Below are 15,926 nucleotides of genomic sequence, written 5' to 3'. Positions count from 1 at the left end.
TGACTTACCCAGGGTCACACAGCTGGGAAGTGTCTGAGGCCAGATTTGAAGATAGGATCTCCCATCTCTGGGCCTGACTCTCAATCCACTGAGCCACCCAACCCCCCCCCCCCCCCCCCAACATTCTTTATAAATAGTGAGGTAGACTTCAGAGAAATCCAGTTTGAATAATTGCAAGTTCTCAATCAGTGGAATTCAGAATAATGAGATTTTACTGTATCATCTGAACCTGCTATATATTTTTCTTTCTTTCTGCGTAGTGCTACTGATCCATGGAAGGACTCAGAAATATCTGACTGGAATGTAATATCTATAATTTAACTTTAAACTCTCTCACTATTATCATTTTTATAGAAATTATAGCCTAAGGAATTGTGAAATAACTGCAACAAAATTCTCATTAACTGGGCTCAGCAGTTTGAGGGTTCAAGTCATCATTGGTTCTGTCTGCTGTGTGTATCATAAGAGCATCATTAGTTTAAAGTTGGCAGGGATCTAAGAGGATCAAACTCCTACTTTTATAGAAGAGACTGAAGGCCAGAGATGTAATTCATCAAAGTCAAATATGCATAAATGGGATCTGAATCTCTCAAATCCAATAAATGTGCTCTTCTAAGGCTGATTGATGCCTATCTGAGGGATATGAATAGGGCAAACATATTGAAATGAGGATGAATTAAATAAACAGACCCAGAAGGTACTGGTTCTTGGGGTCTTGAGAAATAAAAGTTGAAAAATGAGATCCTTTAGTGTTGACCTGGGGGAGAGATTGCCCTGGCTGCTCTGTAAGAAGAATCTCAAAATTATTCATTTCTTGGGCAAAAGTGATAAACTGTGCAGCTACGATTTAATAAAAATATCTCAGAGCCATCTATTTTCCTTTGTTCTAATAACATTTTTACTAAGCAACTTTGGGATAGGAGAGCAAAAAGGCAAGTAGGTATGGCTAACATAAATAGTTGCTATTTTGGACAGTTATGTGTCTTTTAAGATTATTTCATGGGAATTTTGGTATAAATAAGTCTTGGATAATGTGAGCCAGGAAAAGGATTAGCTTCGCAAGGACCTTACAGGTTTAGGATCCCTTGTAATGTCCCCAATGCACAGCCTTATCCAAAAATCATTCTTACGGCGAGGGCAGGAAAACACGGAGAGTTTATCGTGTGAAATCTGTTTTCGTTGTTTCCGTTATTCGAATTCTACCATGTCTAGGTGAACACTTTAATGATCCACCTACTACTTACAGCCCTGGACCTTTTTAAGGTTTGTGAGCTTTGGCGTGAATCACTGTGGAACCTAATGTCTGAGAAATCATCTCTTTAGGGATGGTGGTTGTAGATGAATTGCACATGCTGGGAGACGCTCATCGTGGATACCTGCTAGAGCTTTTGCTGACTAAGGTTCGCTATGTGACGCAGAGAGCAGCAGCAAGGTGAGTGCCTGGAAAGCCTCCTTGTGTAGGCTCGGCAGCCTCCAAGACCTTCAGTGATCGCATTAGGAAGGGAATGGGATACTTTTCTCATTTGGAATCTGGTCCATGATGGGAAACGTTCCTTCTGCAACACACCCTCATGTGTTGATCCAGAGACAAAAGGGACCCCCCCTGGGCCAGCGCTCCAGGATTGGCCTTTTCCAGAGGAAGGGAGCTTCCGAGGTAGAGTCTGGTGCTGTGCCATCTGAGCCATTGCTCTTTTTGATTTCTGTATTTGACACCGAAGAACGTTTATATTGGAGTACTTGACACTATGATGGATTTAGGGTTCTGGTTTTTTTTTTTTGGTAAATTTAAAGTTCCTGACTTCTTTTATCCTTGAGCTTCACTAGAATATCTCATTTACAGAATATCTTAAAAAATAAGTGGAAATTTTGCAAAAGAATTACATTTTCCTACTGACTTAAGTGGTGATTTCAGAGAATCATTCTTATTGAAAACATTTTGATTCCAGGATGTAATAAATATGATTTGAGTGCAGTAAATTTTAAAAAACTTTTTAATAGGAATAATATTTAATAGGAAATTTTATCTTGGGAACATATTCATAATATCCTACTCTTAAATTTGGCTAGCAAAGTGGTAGGATGATGCAAATTAAAAGGTAAAGGAATGTGGCTCAGTGGATAGAAAGCCAGGTCTAGCAATGGGAGGTCCTGGGTTCAAAATAGTCTCAGATACTTCCTAGCTGTGTGACCCTGGGCAGGTCATTTAAACCCCAACTGCCTAGCTCTTAACCATTCTCCTGCCTTGGAACCAATACTTAGTATTAATTCTAAGATAGAAAGGAAGGCTTTTCTAAAAAGAAAAGGAAGAGAACTCTGGAATTTTAGGTTGCCAGATTTTGCTATACAAAAACCAGAGCATCATAATATGACCTTTGAGTTCAAATCGCTTCTATTTCTCTGTAAGCTCTAAGCCACAAGATAAAGTTTCTGGTTTTTGAAACCTGACCTTCTGTCTTAGAATCAATGCTATATATTGGTTTCAAGGTGGGGAGATTAAAGTTTTGAGCCATACCATCTACTTACCTACCCTCATAGCCACCACTCTAGGCACTCTTATTCAGAATAATTGATAACCTATTGGTTAAATTCCTCTAGATTAGCAACTTGGCTCAGTGATTTCTGACATCTTGGCTCAGTGATTTCTAATGGTTTTTAAACCACTTGGCCTTTTAGAGACATTTCCAGTGAGCTATTATTAGTAATACTTTTCTAATCCTGAGAGTGCTACTGAAAGAAGTTAAGGGACTTTGCAACAAATAATTTTTATAAAGTCAAGGATGAGATGGCAATTTTCTGTTTCAGCATATTTGGTTGTTAGGACTTGACCATTATTGCTATATATAGGGGGAATAAAAAAATACTAGAATGAATGACATTTTTTCCATAAACATATCAGAATTTGTCATTTCAAATACATATAGTTTTTGAAAGACAACCCAGGGAGGCTAGTATTGAAAACATTTTTTTTTTAATTTCCATATTGGAGTTACTGTTCTTCAGAGCCAGTTTAGAAGAAAATCATTAACATATTAAAATGGCATATTAGTGCAGCTCGATACACTCATTTTGCCCACCAGACCTGACTGTAACTTTTGGTTCTTTCCAAACACATCCAGGTATAATTTCCCCAGTTTCTTCCCTTTGCCACTACTGAAAATGATTCGGCTTCCCTTCCTTTCTGTGCCCTTAAAAATATTCCAGGGGCAGTTACGTGCTCACTGAATAGTCAGTCCTAGAGGCCAGGTGGGGGGTTCAAATTTGACCTCAGACATTTCCTGGACAAAGACTTTCCAAAGCACCAGAATCATTTTACCAAAATGCAATTGTTATCTTGTCCTTTGTGTTCGATAGGTTGCTCTGAGCAGGCTGAAAACTTCAGATCCATATTGAGTCAGTAATTTAAAGTGCTACATATAATTAAACACTAACCACCCAGTAGGAAAGGCAGATTAGAACTTGAACGGGGTGAGGGACATTTCACAAACGTGCCATGCTCAGCCTGGGAAGATTTGCCTTATGCTTTAAGGCAATGATGCCAAACGGAAATAGAACAGATTCCTGGGGACGGCATGCTGACTTAGAAAACCACACATTAACATGATCTAAGTTGCACTTATTTTTATTTATTTTGTTAAACTTTTCACTGTTGCGTTTTAGTTTGGTCCCCCAAACTGGGGAGCTTTTTAGCCAGCCTGCCCAGGCTTACCAGCAGTGGGGCGTTTGGCCTTTCCTCTAAGGCATCACTGGGGTAACTGTAAAACCCACCCAGGGGACTGCTTGGAAGGACACATCACTTGGATGTGTGAGTTCAGAAATGACGCTCGTCGGTGATGTTCTTTTATAGTTCCCATCATAGGCCTGTTGGCGTACTGACGGGCTGTTGTTTTTTGTGGGGAATTATGGGAGGAAAACAGCAGGCTCTCGTCCTAACATGTCATATTTGCTGCCACTTGTTTTATGTGCCTTTTGTAGCCCAGAGAATTTGACCAGTGATTTTTCTAAAGACATTCAGATCGTTGGCATGAGCGCAACCCTCCCTAACCTGGACCTTGTGGCTTCCTGGCTAAATGCCGAACTCTATCACACCGACTTTCGACCCGTCCCGCTCGTGGAGTCTTTAAAAATTGGGAACTCCATATACGACTCATCCATGAAACTTGTGAGGGAATTCCAACCCATGCTGCAAGTGAAGGTACATTTTTTCCTTTTTAATTGCTTCTGTCATTAGATATATCCACAGGGCTTGGATTAAATTTATAGGCCTCTCCTTAGGTGAATATATTCACTATTTTAAAGTTAGATAATTTAGAGAACACGAAATCATATTGTTAACAACTTTGCTTTGAGGCTCATTAAATAGTTTTTTGTTATATGGCAATACACTCATGATATAGTCAATCGATTAACAAATATGTATCTTTCACTGTCTGACAACTGCTGTGTAATGATGAATATTATAGTTGTGCTTGGATCTTACTCCCATGTTAGAATAGGACCACCTGAAGGGCAGGGAACTCAGTCTTCCTTTGCTGTCTCCCTCTGCTTCCACAGGACATTTAACAAATATTTGCTTTTGCCTAGAAGGAGCCTGTTAAAACTAAAGGCCAGCATCAGGCTGCTGTTCGGCTACATTCTCTAGTACGATCTAATGTTCAGTGTAAATTAGAACACCAAATAATAGCCCCGAGACTGACTGCACTTTGCATTTATATTTGTATTTTCCCTGGCTTGCCTGATAAACCCAATGCCCCAAGAAAGCTAGAGAAGTTTGGTGGTGACAAGGGAGGGGCTCCTAATGGGTTGTTTTCTTAGTACTAAACTTTGATTCTGAACATTATCCCCATTGCTGAACATTACTATGATGATATCCTGAGGGTCAAATTCCGTGAAGGGTGAAGGTAGAGTGAGAGGGTACATGGTGTACCTTCTTCTCGAGAGCCCCTCCACAGCAAATAAAAATTAAAAGACCAGTAAGAAACAGGACAGCCAGAAACCCTCACGGGAAGATTAAAAATCATGAAAAACAATGATCAAGCTGAAAAAGAATTCAGATACACGATTATGTAATAAGAGATGCAGAGCCAAAAATGTCAGGAGAAAGTAACAATGAAGCACCAACTATAGTTATGTTAAAAACAAGAAATGAAAAAATGAAATCAAAGGGTTAATAGGAATTAAGAAATTAAAATGCACAAACAAGTCAGACAAGTTGTGAGGACAAACAATACGTCTAGAGAATCTTGGAAGAAGATGATTCTCAGCTCCTTGGAAATTGGCAGAGAGAACATTAAAAAGATCAATGTTAAAAGCAAAGTTAATGTAGAGGACCAAAGGGTGTAGTTGATATAGAAAAATCAGCACCTATTATGAAATAACTTAGCTGGAAAATATTGTAAAGTAGTGCAGATAAAAGTGGTGACTGTGAGGAGAGATCCAAAAGAATCTCTGAATGACTGGAATTTCAGAAAATATCAAAGAAGAGGGCAGTCAATGTATTTTAGAAAGTTACTGGAAGTTTTGAAAATGAGTGATATATAAAAATGTAAAAATAACAACAAAATTTAATAAGTTAATAGATTAAAAAAGGTGATATTGTCAAAACATAAACATATATACCTTTTGCCTTTTAGTCAATGAAAATAGAATGGGATTTGTGGTTTTGTGTATGCTATTATCCTTTTTATTTATTTGGTTTGCTTTTGTTGGTGATTATTATTTTTTTAATTAAAAAATTTTTTTAAATTACTTTTTAGATGCTAACTTCAAAAATTGCTTCTTTTAGTACTTGCAGTTTCCATTAACTCTAGAAACTTTAGTCTTTTCCTTTGAATTTGGAGAATAGGCTCATGAAAGCTACTGTGATCTTGAGTTTCATTTGCCTTTGAATCCTGAAATAGGCACATTTTAGTTTGGGGATGTAAACCTCAAAATTTCTTAGACTTATAAATGTTGGAAATTTCACCATTGGGAAATTTCATACTTGAAAAATTTCCTATTGATAGTGGGTCTTGACTATTGGAATGTGAACCCCATTGGCATGGGAGGTTCCTTCTCTTCCCTTCTTAAGATTACTTTAGGACAGAAACCTTTTGCTGAACAATGGAAAGGACTTTGACCTATGCTTAAGCATAGAACAGGAATTTCTTTGAGTCATGATTGATTTTAGAATTGATACAATGGAGATACTTGGAATCAATCTCCACCCTATTCAGTCCTAACAGGATTGAGTAAGGGCTGCAGCCTAGATCAAAATTTAATTATTCCGATCTCTACCCTACTCAGGTTAACAGGATTTAAAAAGGGCTGTAGCAAAGGATCAAAGATTTAATTATTTGAAAATATGACCTTCAACAGACATGTACAAAAGCCAGAGACCTCTGGGCGGTCCTGGGTTAAGCTAGAGCCTCCATTGGCACAGGGAAATTGATTGACAGTGATTGGTAGATGTGAGAACTGAGGGGAGGGAACTTGGATGGTTTCCTTAAAGATCAGGGGGGTCTGAAGACTCGGGGTGGTTGAGGAGTTGGGTGGAGTGGTTGCGGTGTGCTCTGAGAAGCTTGCTCTGAAGGAAGCTGAAGGTGGGGGCCTCTGAGACTGTTTCTCCATTTTGGTCACGTGAGTAATAGGGACTGATCTCCTTTCTTTGCCCCAGCTATCTAAGGGCTTGGGCCTTTTGGCCCAGCCTAAACAGAAGGGGTATTTAAGCCCTATTCCCTTCTCTCCCTTTTTCTCTCTCTCTATCTCTAATTCCTTTCTTACTCCTATTGTAATTAAACTCCATAAAAGATTTACTGCTGACTTGAGTTTTCATTTAGGAATTACATAGCTGAATTCCTTGGCGACCTTAAATTAATATATATCAGTCTTTTAAAGCTGATTCCCTTGTAACAGGGATTGGTATAGAACTAACAATGTAAGGTGTCCTTGCATATTCTTTTTTTGTTGTTTTATCTTTAATTTTAATAACAAATTTACACATAAGTTTTCCAAATTTATATGATTCATGTTGTCTCTCTCCCTTCTTCCCTTCCCCCTCCCAGAGCTGACATGCAATTCAGTCTGGGTAAGATGGTACTGCAGCTAATCAAGAGGGATTAAGAACATTTTTTCATATGATTATTGATAGTGTAATTTTGGGGGACTCCTCACTCCTTAGATGGAGAAATAAGGGTTGAAGACAGTGAGGAAAGGGTTGAAGGAAATGGCTTCCCTCACTACCCCCTCTCAGAGACCCTGAATTACTTGAGAGAGACACAATGGAGTTCTCCCCTTAGTGAAGGATTGCCCCTTGCTGACCCTGCCGGCCCTCAAAGGCAATAGGGAAGTCTCCATAGGAAAAGGTATGTGGGACCCCAATCAGAATATGAACTACTTTGGCGCACTCACAAGCCTCCCCCTCCAGTCTTATTGAGAACTGGCAGCAAGATGGAGTCTGCCAATGAGCTTATTCCCTTGATGCGAAAGGTTTGAAATCACTCTCTGACTGCTTATTTTGATTTAATTGAGATTGGGGTAGAGGTTAGAGGGGTTGCAGAACACCCCGATTCTTTTTCTAAATAATCTAATTACTGAAGTAAAGGGTTTTCTTGAAGGCAGGGGAGAGGTAGAAAAGGGAGAGAGCACTGCTCAACGATTTGAGTCCAGTGTCTCAACAGTTCATGGAATGAAAGTCTTCAGAGAAATTAGGTTTGTTAACAGGAACCAGCACATACACCCAAATAAACAAGTGATAAATCATATGTTTTTAATATGTATTTTTACTCCCACAGTTTTTTCTCTGGAGGTGGATAGCATTCTTTTTCATAAGTTCCTCAGAATTGTCCTGGATCACTGCATTGCTTTTAGTAGCAAAGTCTATCACATTTGATCATTCCACAATATTGCTGTTATTGTGTATAATATTCTACTGGTTCTGCTTATTTCATTCTGCATCAGTTAATGGAGATCTTTCCAGTTCTTTCCAAAATCATCATTCCTTATAGCACAATAGTATTCCATCACCTTCATATACCACAATTTGTTCAACCATTCCCCAGTTGAGTGACATCCCTTTCATTGCCAATTCTTTGCCACCACAAAAAGAACAGCTATAAATATTTTTATACAAACAGGTACTTTCTCATTTTTTAAAAATTTCTTTGGGATATAGACCCAATAGTGGTGTTGCCGGATCAATAGGTATGCATTGTTTTATAGCCCTTTAAGAATAATTCCAGATTCCTTTCCAGAATGGTTGAATCAACTCACAACTCCACCAAGAATGTATTAGTGCCCCAGTTTTGCCACATTCCCTCCAACGTTTATTATTTTCCTTTACTTTATTTCCTTTACAATATAGTCCTATTGGCTAATCTCATTGGTGTGAGGTAGTACCTCAGAGTTGTTTCAATTTGCATTTTTCTAATCCAGAAGGATTTTGAATGATTTTATATGATTTCATATGATTATCGATAGCTTTGATTTCTTCATCTGAAAACTGCCCATGCATATCCTTTGACCATTTATCAATTGGGAAATGACTTGGTTTATAAACATATTAATTTGCTTTAGTTCTTTATATATTTGAGAAATGAGACATTTATCAGAGAAATTTGTTATAAAAATTTTTTCCCCGTTGTTTTCTTTTTAATTTTGACTGCATGGTTCCTTTTGTACAAAAACTTTTAAATTTATTACAATCAAAATTATTCATTTTACATCTTGCAATATTCTCTATCTCTTGTTTACTCATACATTCTTCCCTTCTCCATAGATCTGACAGGTAATCTATTTTATGTTTCCTTAATTTACTTATAATATAACTCTTTATGTTTAAATAATTTACCCATTTTGATCTTATTTTAGTAGAGGGTGTGAAATATTAATCTAAACCTAATTTTGCCTTACTGTTTTTCAATTTTCCCAGCAGTTTTTGTCAAATAATGAGTTCTTATCCCCAAAGCTCTGGGATTAATTGATTAATTAAGAGAAATTTTCCATGGTTACATGATTTATGTTCTTTCCCTTCCCTCCTCCCACCCCCACTCCCCTAGCCAACATGCAATTCCACTGGGTTTTACATGTGTCATTGATCAAGACCTATTTCTATATTATTGATATTTGCACTAGAGTGATCATTTAGAGTCTATATCCCCAATCATATCCCCATTGAACCATGTGATCAATCATATGTTTTTCTTCTGCATTTCTGCTCCCACAGTTCTTTCTCTGGATGTGGATAGTGTTCTTTCTCATAAGCCCCTCAGAATTATACTGGGTCATTGCATTGACACTAATGGAGAAGTCCATTACATTCGCTTGTACCACAGTGTATCAGTCTCTGTGTGCAATGTTGTCCTGGTTCTGCTCTTCTCACTCTGCATCAGTTCCTGGAGGTTGTTCCAGTCTCCATGGAATCCCTCTAGTTCATTATTCCTTTAAACACAATAGTATTCCATCACCAACAGATACCACAGTTTGTTCAGCCATTCCCCAATCAAAGTGCAGGCCCTCATTTTCCAATTTTTGCCATCACAAAGAGCACAGCTATGAATATTCTTGTACAAGTCTTTTTCCTTACTATCTCTTTGGGGTACAAACCCATCAGTGCTATGACTGGATCAAAGGGCAGACAGTCTTTTATCACCCTTTGGGCATAGTTCCAAAATGCCCTGCAGAATGGTTGGATTAATTCACAACTCCACCAGCAAAAAAAAAAAAAATACATTAATGTCCCAATTTTACCACATCTCCTCCAACATTCATTACTTTCCTTTGCAGTCATTTTAGCCAATCTGCTAAGTGTGAGGTGGTACCTCAGAATTGTTTTGATTTGCATTTCTCTAATTATAAGAGATTTAGAACACTTTTTCATGTGCCTCTTGATAGTTTTGATTTCTTTATCTGAAAATTATCTATTCATGTTGCTTGCCCATTTATCAATTGGAGAATGGCTTGCTTTTTTGTACAATTGCTTTAGCTCCTTATAAATTTGAGTAATTAGACCTTTGTCAGAGGTTTTTGTTATGAAGATTGTTCCCCAATTTGTTTCTTTCCTTCTAATTTTGGTTGGGTTGGTTTTGTTTGTACAAAACCTTTTTAATTTAATGTAATCTAAATTATTTGTTTTACATTTTGTAATTTTTTCTAACTTTTGCTTGGTCTTAAAAATCATTTCTATAGGTCTGACAGTTAAACTATTCTATGTTCACCTAATTTACTTATAGTTTCCTTCTTTATATGCAAGGCATTCACCCATTCTGAATTTATCTTGTTTTAGGGTATGAGATGTTGATTGAAACTTAATCTTTCCCATACTGTTTCCCAGTTTTCCCAGCAGTTTTTGTCAAATAGTGGATTTCTGTTCCAAATGCTAAGCTCATACATAATCATACACTGTCTTGCTTGGGTTATTTACCCCAAGTCTATTCCACTGATCCACCTTTCTATTTCTTAGCCAGTACCATATTGTTTTGATGATCACTGCTTTATAGTACCATTTAAGATGTGGTACTGGTAGGCTATCATCGGTCACATTTTTTTCAATTAGTTCCTTTGATATTCTTGACCTTTTGTTCTTCCAGGTGAATTTTGTTATTCTTCTAGTTTTATAAAATAGGTTTTTGGTAGCTTGATAGGTATGGCAGTGAATAAGCAAATTCATTTAGGTAGGATTGTCATTTTTATTAGCTCAGCTTACCCATGAGCAATTAATGTTTTTTCCAGTTGTTTGGATCTATCTTTATTTATGTGAAAAGTATTTTGTAATCATGTTCATATAATTCCTGCATTTGTATTGACAAATAGATTTCTAATATTTTATATTGTCTAGAGTGATTTTAAATGGAGTTTCTCTTTCTATCTCTTACTGCTAGGTTTTGTTAGAAATATAGAGAAATGCTGATGTGGGTTTATTTTGTGTCCTGAAATTTGTTGTTAATTAAATTATTAATTATTTCAACTAGTTTTTAGTTGATTTTCTAGGATTCTCTAAGTGTACCATTGTATATCTCTGAAGAGCAATAATTTAGTTTTTTTATTGCCTACTTTAATTTCTTTAATTTCTTTTTCTTCTCTAAAGCTAGCATTTCTAGTATAATATTAAATAATAGTGGTGATAATGGATATTCTTGCTTCACTCCTGATCTTATTGGGAAGGCTTCTAACTTACCCCCATTGCAGATGATACTTGCTAATGGTTTTAAATAAATACTCCTTATTATTTTAAGGAAAAGTCTTCTTATTTCTATGCTTTCTTGTGTGTGTGTGTGTGTGTGTGTGTGTGTGTGTGTGTGTTTAAAGAATGGTGTTATATTTTATTAAAGGCTTTCTTGTAATCTATTAAAATCATCATGTGATTTCTATTTATTGATATGGCCAATTATGCTGATAGCTTTCCTAATAGTAAACTGTGAAGATTAAGTTAACTCTCCCCTGTCCATTTTTAGATTTAATCACCAAAAGCATATACACCCCACTTACACTTGAGTAGGGGAGGTCTGTGATCCATGTGTGTGATAGTGAGTGTTGTATCAGAATCGACTGACTGCCCCCCCTGGGCAGTCCTAAGCAAAGCTTTAGCTGTAATTGGTACACATCAAATGGAAGAAAGTCACCGGAAGTGACGAAAAGAAACAGTCTTTAAAAATGCCAAGCTCTTCCTGTGAAGAGAGGTTCTTTGGCCCTTCGTCTTCGACTTGACTTTGGAGGAGCTCTGATTGTGGATCTCGGACTGCTTCTACTTTCCTTAAATTACCATGTGGGGTGATTGAAAAAAAGGCTGACTCCTTTCATGGATTTTCTGAAGGGACTAGTCCAAGGAGAGAGTTCATTTAATCTTCACAAAACCAACCTTACATTCTTGGTATAAATGCCACCTGGTCATAGTGAATAATTCTTGGGATATATTGCTGTAGTCTCTGCTACTATTTATTTAAGATTTTTACATCAATGTTTATTAGGGAAATTAGTTTATAATTTTCTTTCTCTGTTTTTGGTCTTCCTGGCTTAGGTTTCAGTGCCATATATGCAGCTTAAAAAGAATTTGATAGGACTCTTTGCTTGTTTTGTCATAAAGTTTTTATAGTATTGGGATTAATTATTCTTAAAATGTTTGATAGAATTCACTTGTGAAAACATCTGGTTCTGGGGATTTTTTCTCAGGGAGTTCATTGATGACTTGTTCTATTTCTTTTTCTGAGATGGAATTAAGTATTCTAGTTCGTCTTTTGTTAATCTATCCAATCTATGTTTTTGTAAATGTTAATCTATTTCATCTAGATTATTAGATTTATTGTTGTATAATTGGGCAAAATAGCTTGTAATTATTGCTTTAATTTTCTCTTCATTAGAGGTGAAATCACTCTTTTCATTTTTTGATACTGATAATTTGATTCTCTTCTTTCCTTTTTTAAATAAAAATTAACCAGTGCTTCATGTATTTTATTTTATTTTTTCATAGAACTAGCTCCTAGGCTTATTTATTAATTCAATAGTTCTTTTATTTTCAATTTTATTAATTTCTCCTTTGAGTTTTAGGATTTATGATTTATCCTTTAAGTAGGGCTTTTTTTTTTTTTAACCCTTACCTTCTGACTTGGAATCAATACTATGTATTGGTTCCAAGGCAGAAGAGTGGTAAGGGCTAGGCAATGGGGGTCAAGTGACTTGCTCAGGGTCACACAGCTGGGAAGTGTCTGAGGCCAGATTTGAACCTAGGATCTCCCGTCTCTATGCCTGACTCTCAATCCACTGAGCTACCCAGGTGTCCCCATTTAACTAGGGATTTTTAATTGTATATTTTTCTAGGGGTTTTTTTTTTTTTAGTTGTATGCCCAATTCATTGACCTTCTTTTTCTCTATATTATTGATATAAGCATTCACATATACTAATTTTCTCCTGAGTACAGCTTTGGCTGTATACCATGAATTTTGACGTCTCCACATTGTCATTTTCTTCAGTGAAATCAGCAATTGTTTCTATTATTTGTTCTTTGATTCACCTGTTTTGGAGAATTAGATTATTTTCCAATTAATTTTAATTTGCCTTTCCATGAACACTTATTGATTATAATTTTTATAACATTATGATCTGAAAAAAGTTGCATTTATTATTTCTTCTTTTCTGCATCTGGTTGTGAAGTTTTTATGCCCCAGCACATGGTCAGTTTTTGTGTATGTACCATTTGTTGTTGAAAAGGAGTTATATTCCTTTTTATCCCTATTCAATTTTCTTCAGGCATCTATTACATCTAACTTTTCTAAAATTTCATTTACTTCCTTTACTTCTTTCTTATTTATTTTTTGGTTAAATTTATCTAGTTTTTATAGGGGAAGTTTGGGGTCCCCCAGTAGTATAGTTTTACTGTTTCCTCCTTAAGCTCCTTTAGTTTCTTTTTTAAAAATCTGAATGCTATACCATTTGGTGCATATATGTTAAGTACTGATATTACTTCATTATCTATACAACCTTTTATCAAGATATAATTATCTTCCTTATCTCTTAATAAGATCTGTTTTTCCCTTAGCTTTGTCTGAGATTATGATTGCTATTCCTGCTTTTTTTTGTCTCAGTTGTAGCCCCAGTAAATTCTGCTCTAGCTTCTTACTGTTACCCTGTGTTTGTCTACCTGCCTCAAATGTATTTTTTTGTAAACAACATATGGTAGGATTCTGTTTTTTTTACCCACTCTGCTACTGTAAAGGGTTAAAATATTATAGGTTGGACTAAATTTATGAGAAATGTGGTCACCAAAATTAATTACTCAAGTCAGAATGACTTTTATGGTAGTTTATTCACAAAATAGAAAGAGTGAAAAAGAAGAGAGGAGAGAGAGAGAGAGAAAGAGAGAGAGAGAGAGAGAGAGAGAGAGAGAGAGAGAGAGAGAGAGAGAGAGAGAGAGAGAGAGAGAGAGAGAGAGCTTCAGAGGCTCCAACAAAGGGGGGCCCAGAGATAAATTAAACAAGGGTTTTAGCACCAAGGCTTCCTCTAAAACAGGGGCCTCTCCAGAAGCTAGTACCTCCAGAAAAGTCAGGAAAAGGATTCAGCCTTTTCACTTACCCATGTGGGGCAATCTAAAGGAAATCTGAGGTCCCAAGCCAGAGCTCCTACAAGACCACGTTCAAAGGAGAAAAACCTGGTCACAGGAAGTTACCACCATTTTTAAAGACAGTACTTTGTGTCACTTCCTGTGCTTTCATTCCCCTTCTACATGGACTAATTGCAGCTTTAGTTTTGCTTCAGACTGCTCCGGGGGAAGTCAGTTGTTTTTGATTTGTCACTCACTAGCACTCGTGGGTCATAGACCTCCCCCCCCCCCCCACACACACTAAAGGATTAAGTGGGGGTGTATGCATTCCTGGTGTATAAAATCTAAAAAATGGGCAGGGGAGAGCTAATGCCATCTTCATACTATCCATTTTCATTTTATGGGTACGTTCATCTCATTTATATTCAAAGTATGATTACCATCTGTGTGTTCCCCTTCATCTTGTTTTGCTCTTTTAATTCTGCCCTTTCTCCTTTCCCTCTATAATAAAGTCCCATCCATTCCTTTTATCTCCAGCTGGATCCAAGTGGTTTGGGCTCACTGAGAGATAATCACTGCTCAGGTCTTCTGTCTCAGAGGTTTCTCTTAGACCAACCACTCTAGAGGAATTCCCAAAGAGAAGTGAGGTAATCTGGCAGTTTCCCCTCAGCTCTTCTGTGTTCCTTTTATGGAATCCTCTGTCCTCCTTGCCCTTCCCCAGCTCAAATTACTCTTTTTTGCATGTTGGATCTATTTTCCTCTCTTACATCATCTTCTCCCTCCTTTATATTACTCCCCTCCCCACCACTTCCTTTCTTATTCCCCATAGGATTCTATACTCAAATGAATTTGGCTGTTCTCCCCTATCTGAGCCAATTCCAATGAGAGTAAGATTTAAGTATTACCTGCTACAGCCCTCTTCTTCCCCTCCATTTTGATAGTCCCACCCACCCCCCACTGCTTTTTGCGATATAATTTACACCATTTTCTTCCGTCTTCCCATTTCTCTTAGTGCAATCCTCTTTTTTACCCCTAGATTTTTTTTTGCATATCATCCTAAACAGATTACTACCACAACCTCTGTATATGTCTACTTCTTCTAACTACTATGATAATAACAATTTTTAAGAATTACAGATATCATCTTTCCATATAAAACTATAAACAGTTTGATTTTATTGAAGCCCTTAAATTTTTTTCTTTACCTTTTTATGCTTCTCTTAGATTTTGTATTTGTACACCAAATTTCTGTTTAAGTCTGGCCATTTCTTTAAGAATGCTTAGAAATCTTCTACTTGATCAAGTAACCATTCTTTCCCCTGAAAGGATATAGTCAGTTTTGATGGGAAGGTGATTCTTGGTTGTAAACCCATTTTTCCTGCCTTCTGGAATGTCATATTCCAAGTATTCAGGTTCTTCAATGTGGAAGCTGCCAGATCCTTTGTAATCCTGACTGGCTCCAGAATATCAGAGTTGTTTCTTTCTAGCTGCTTATAGTATTTTCTCCTTGATCTGGGAGCTCTTATAGCCAAGTGGCTATAACATTCCTGGGAGTTGTCATTTGGGGATTTATTGCAGGAGATTATCTGTGGTTTCTTTCCATTTTTATTTTATGCCCTTGTTCAGGAATATCAGGGCAGTTTTATTGAATAATTTCTTGTAATATGATATCTAGGATTTTTTTTTTATCATGACTTTCAGATAGTCCAATAATTCTTAAATTGTCTCTTGGATCTATTTTCCAGATCAGTTGTTTTCTCAGTGAGATCTATTTCATCTTTTCTTCCATTCCTTAATTCTTTTGATTTTATTTTATTGTTTTTTAATGTCTTATTGAAGACATTAGTTTCTATTTGCCCAATTTTAATTTTAAAATACTGAATGTCTTCCATGATCTTTTGATCTTCCTTTTCCGTTTTA

General features: G+C 36.6%; 1 protein-coding gene across 3 annotated transcripts in view; it reads left to right on the top strand.

Moving 5' to 3' along the window:
• POLQ (DNA polymerase theta) overlaps positions 1-15,926 on the top strand; it is a 141,434-nt gene that overhangs the window by 16,468 nt on the left and 109,040 nt on the right. For all 3 annotated transcript variants that reach the window (XR_008911118.1, XR_008911119.1, XM_007493754.3), the window contains exons 5-6: positions 1,324-1,432; positions 3,973-4,192. Coding sequence is in view for 1 of the 3 variants with exons in the window: in XM_007493754.3 (XP_007493816.2) it covers positions 1,324-1,432; positions 3,973-4,192 (329 nt within the window). In the remaining 2 variants the exon portion in view is untranslated. The remainder of the gene's footprint in view (positions 1-1,323; positions 1,433-3,972; positions 4,193-15,926) is intronic.

The sequence above is a fragment of the Monodelphis domestica genome, chromosome 4 (assembly GCF_027887165.1).
Source record: "Monodelphis domestica isolate mMonDom1 chromosome 4, mMonDom1.pri, whole genome shotgun sequence".
In the NCBI taxonomy this organism is placed as follows: Eukaryota; Metazoa; Chordata; class Mammalia; order Didelphimorphia; family Didelphidae; genus Monodelphis; species Monodelphis domestica.
Note: the sequence above shows the minus strand (reverse complement) of the source record. Positions and strands in the feature narration are given on the sequence as shown.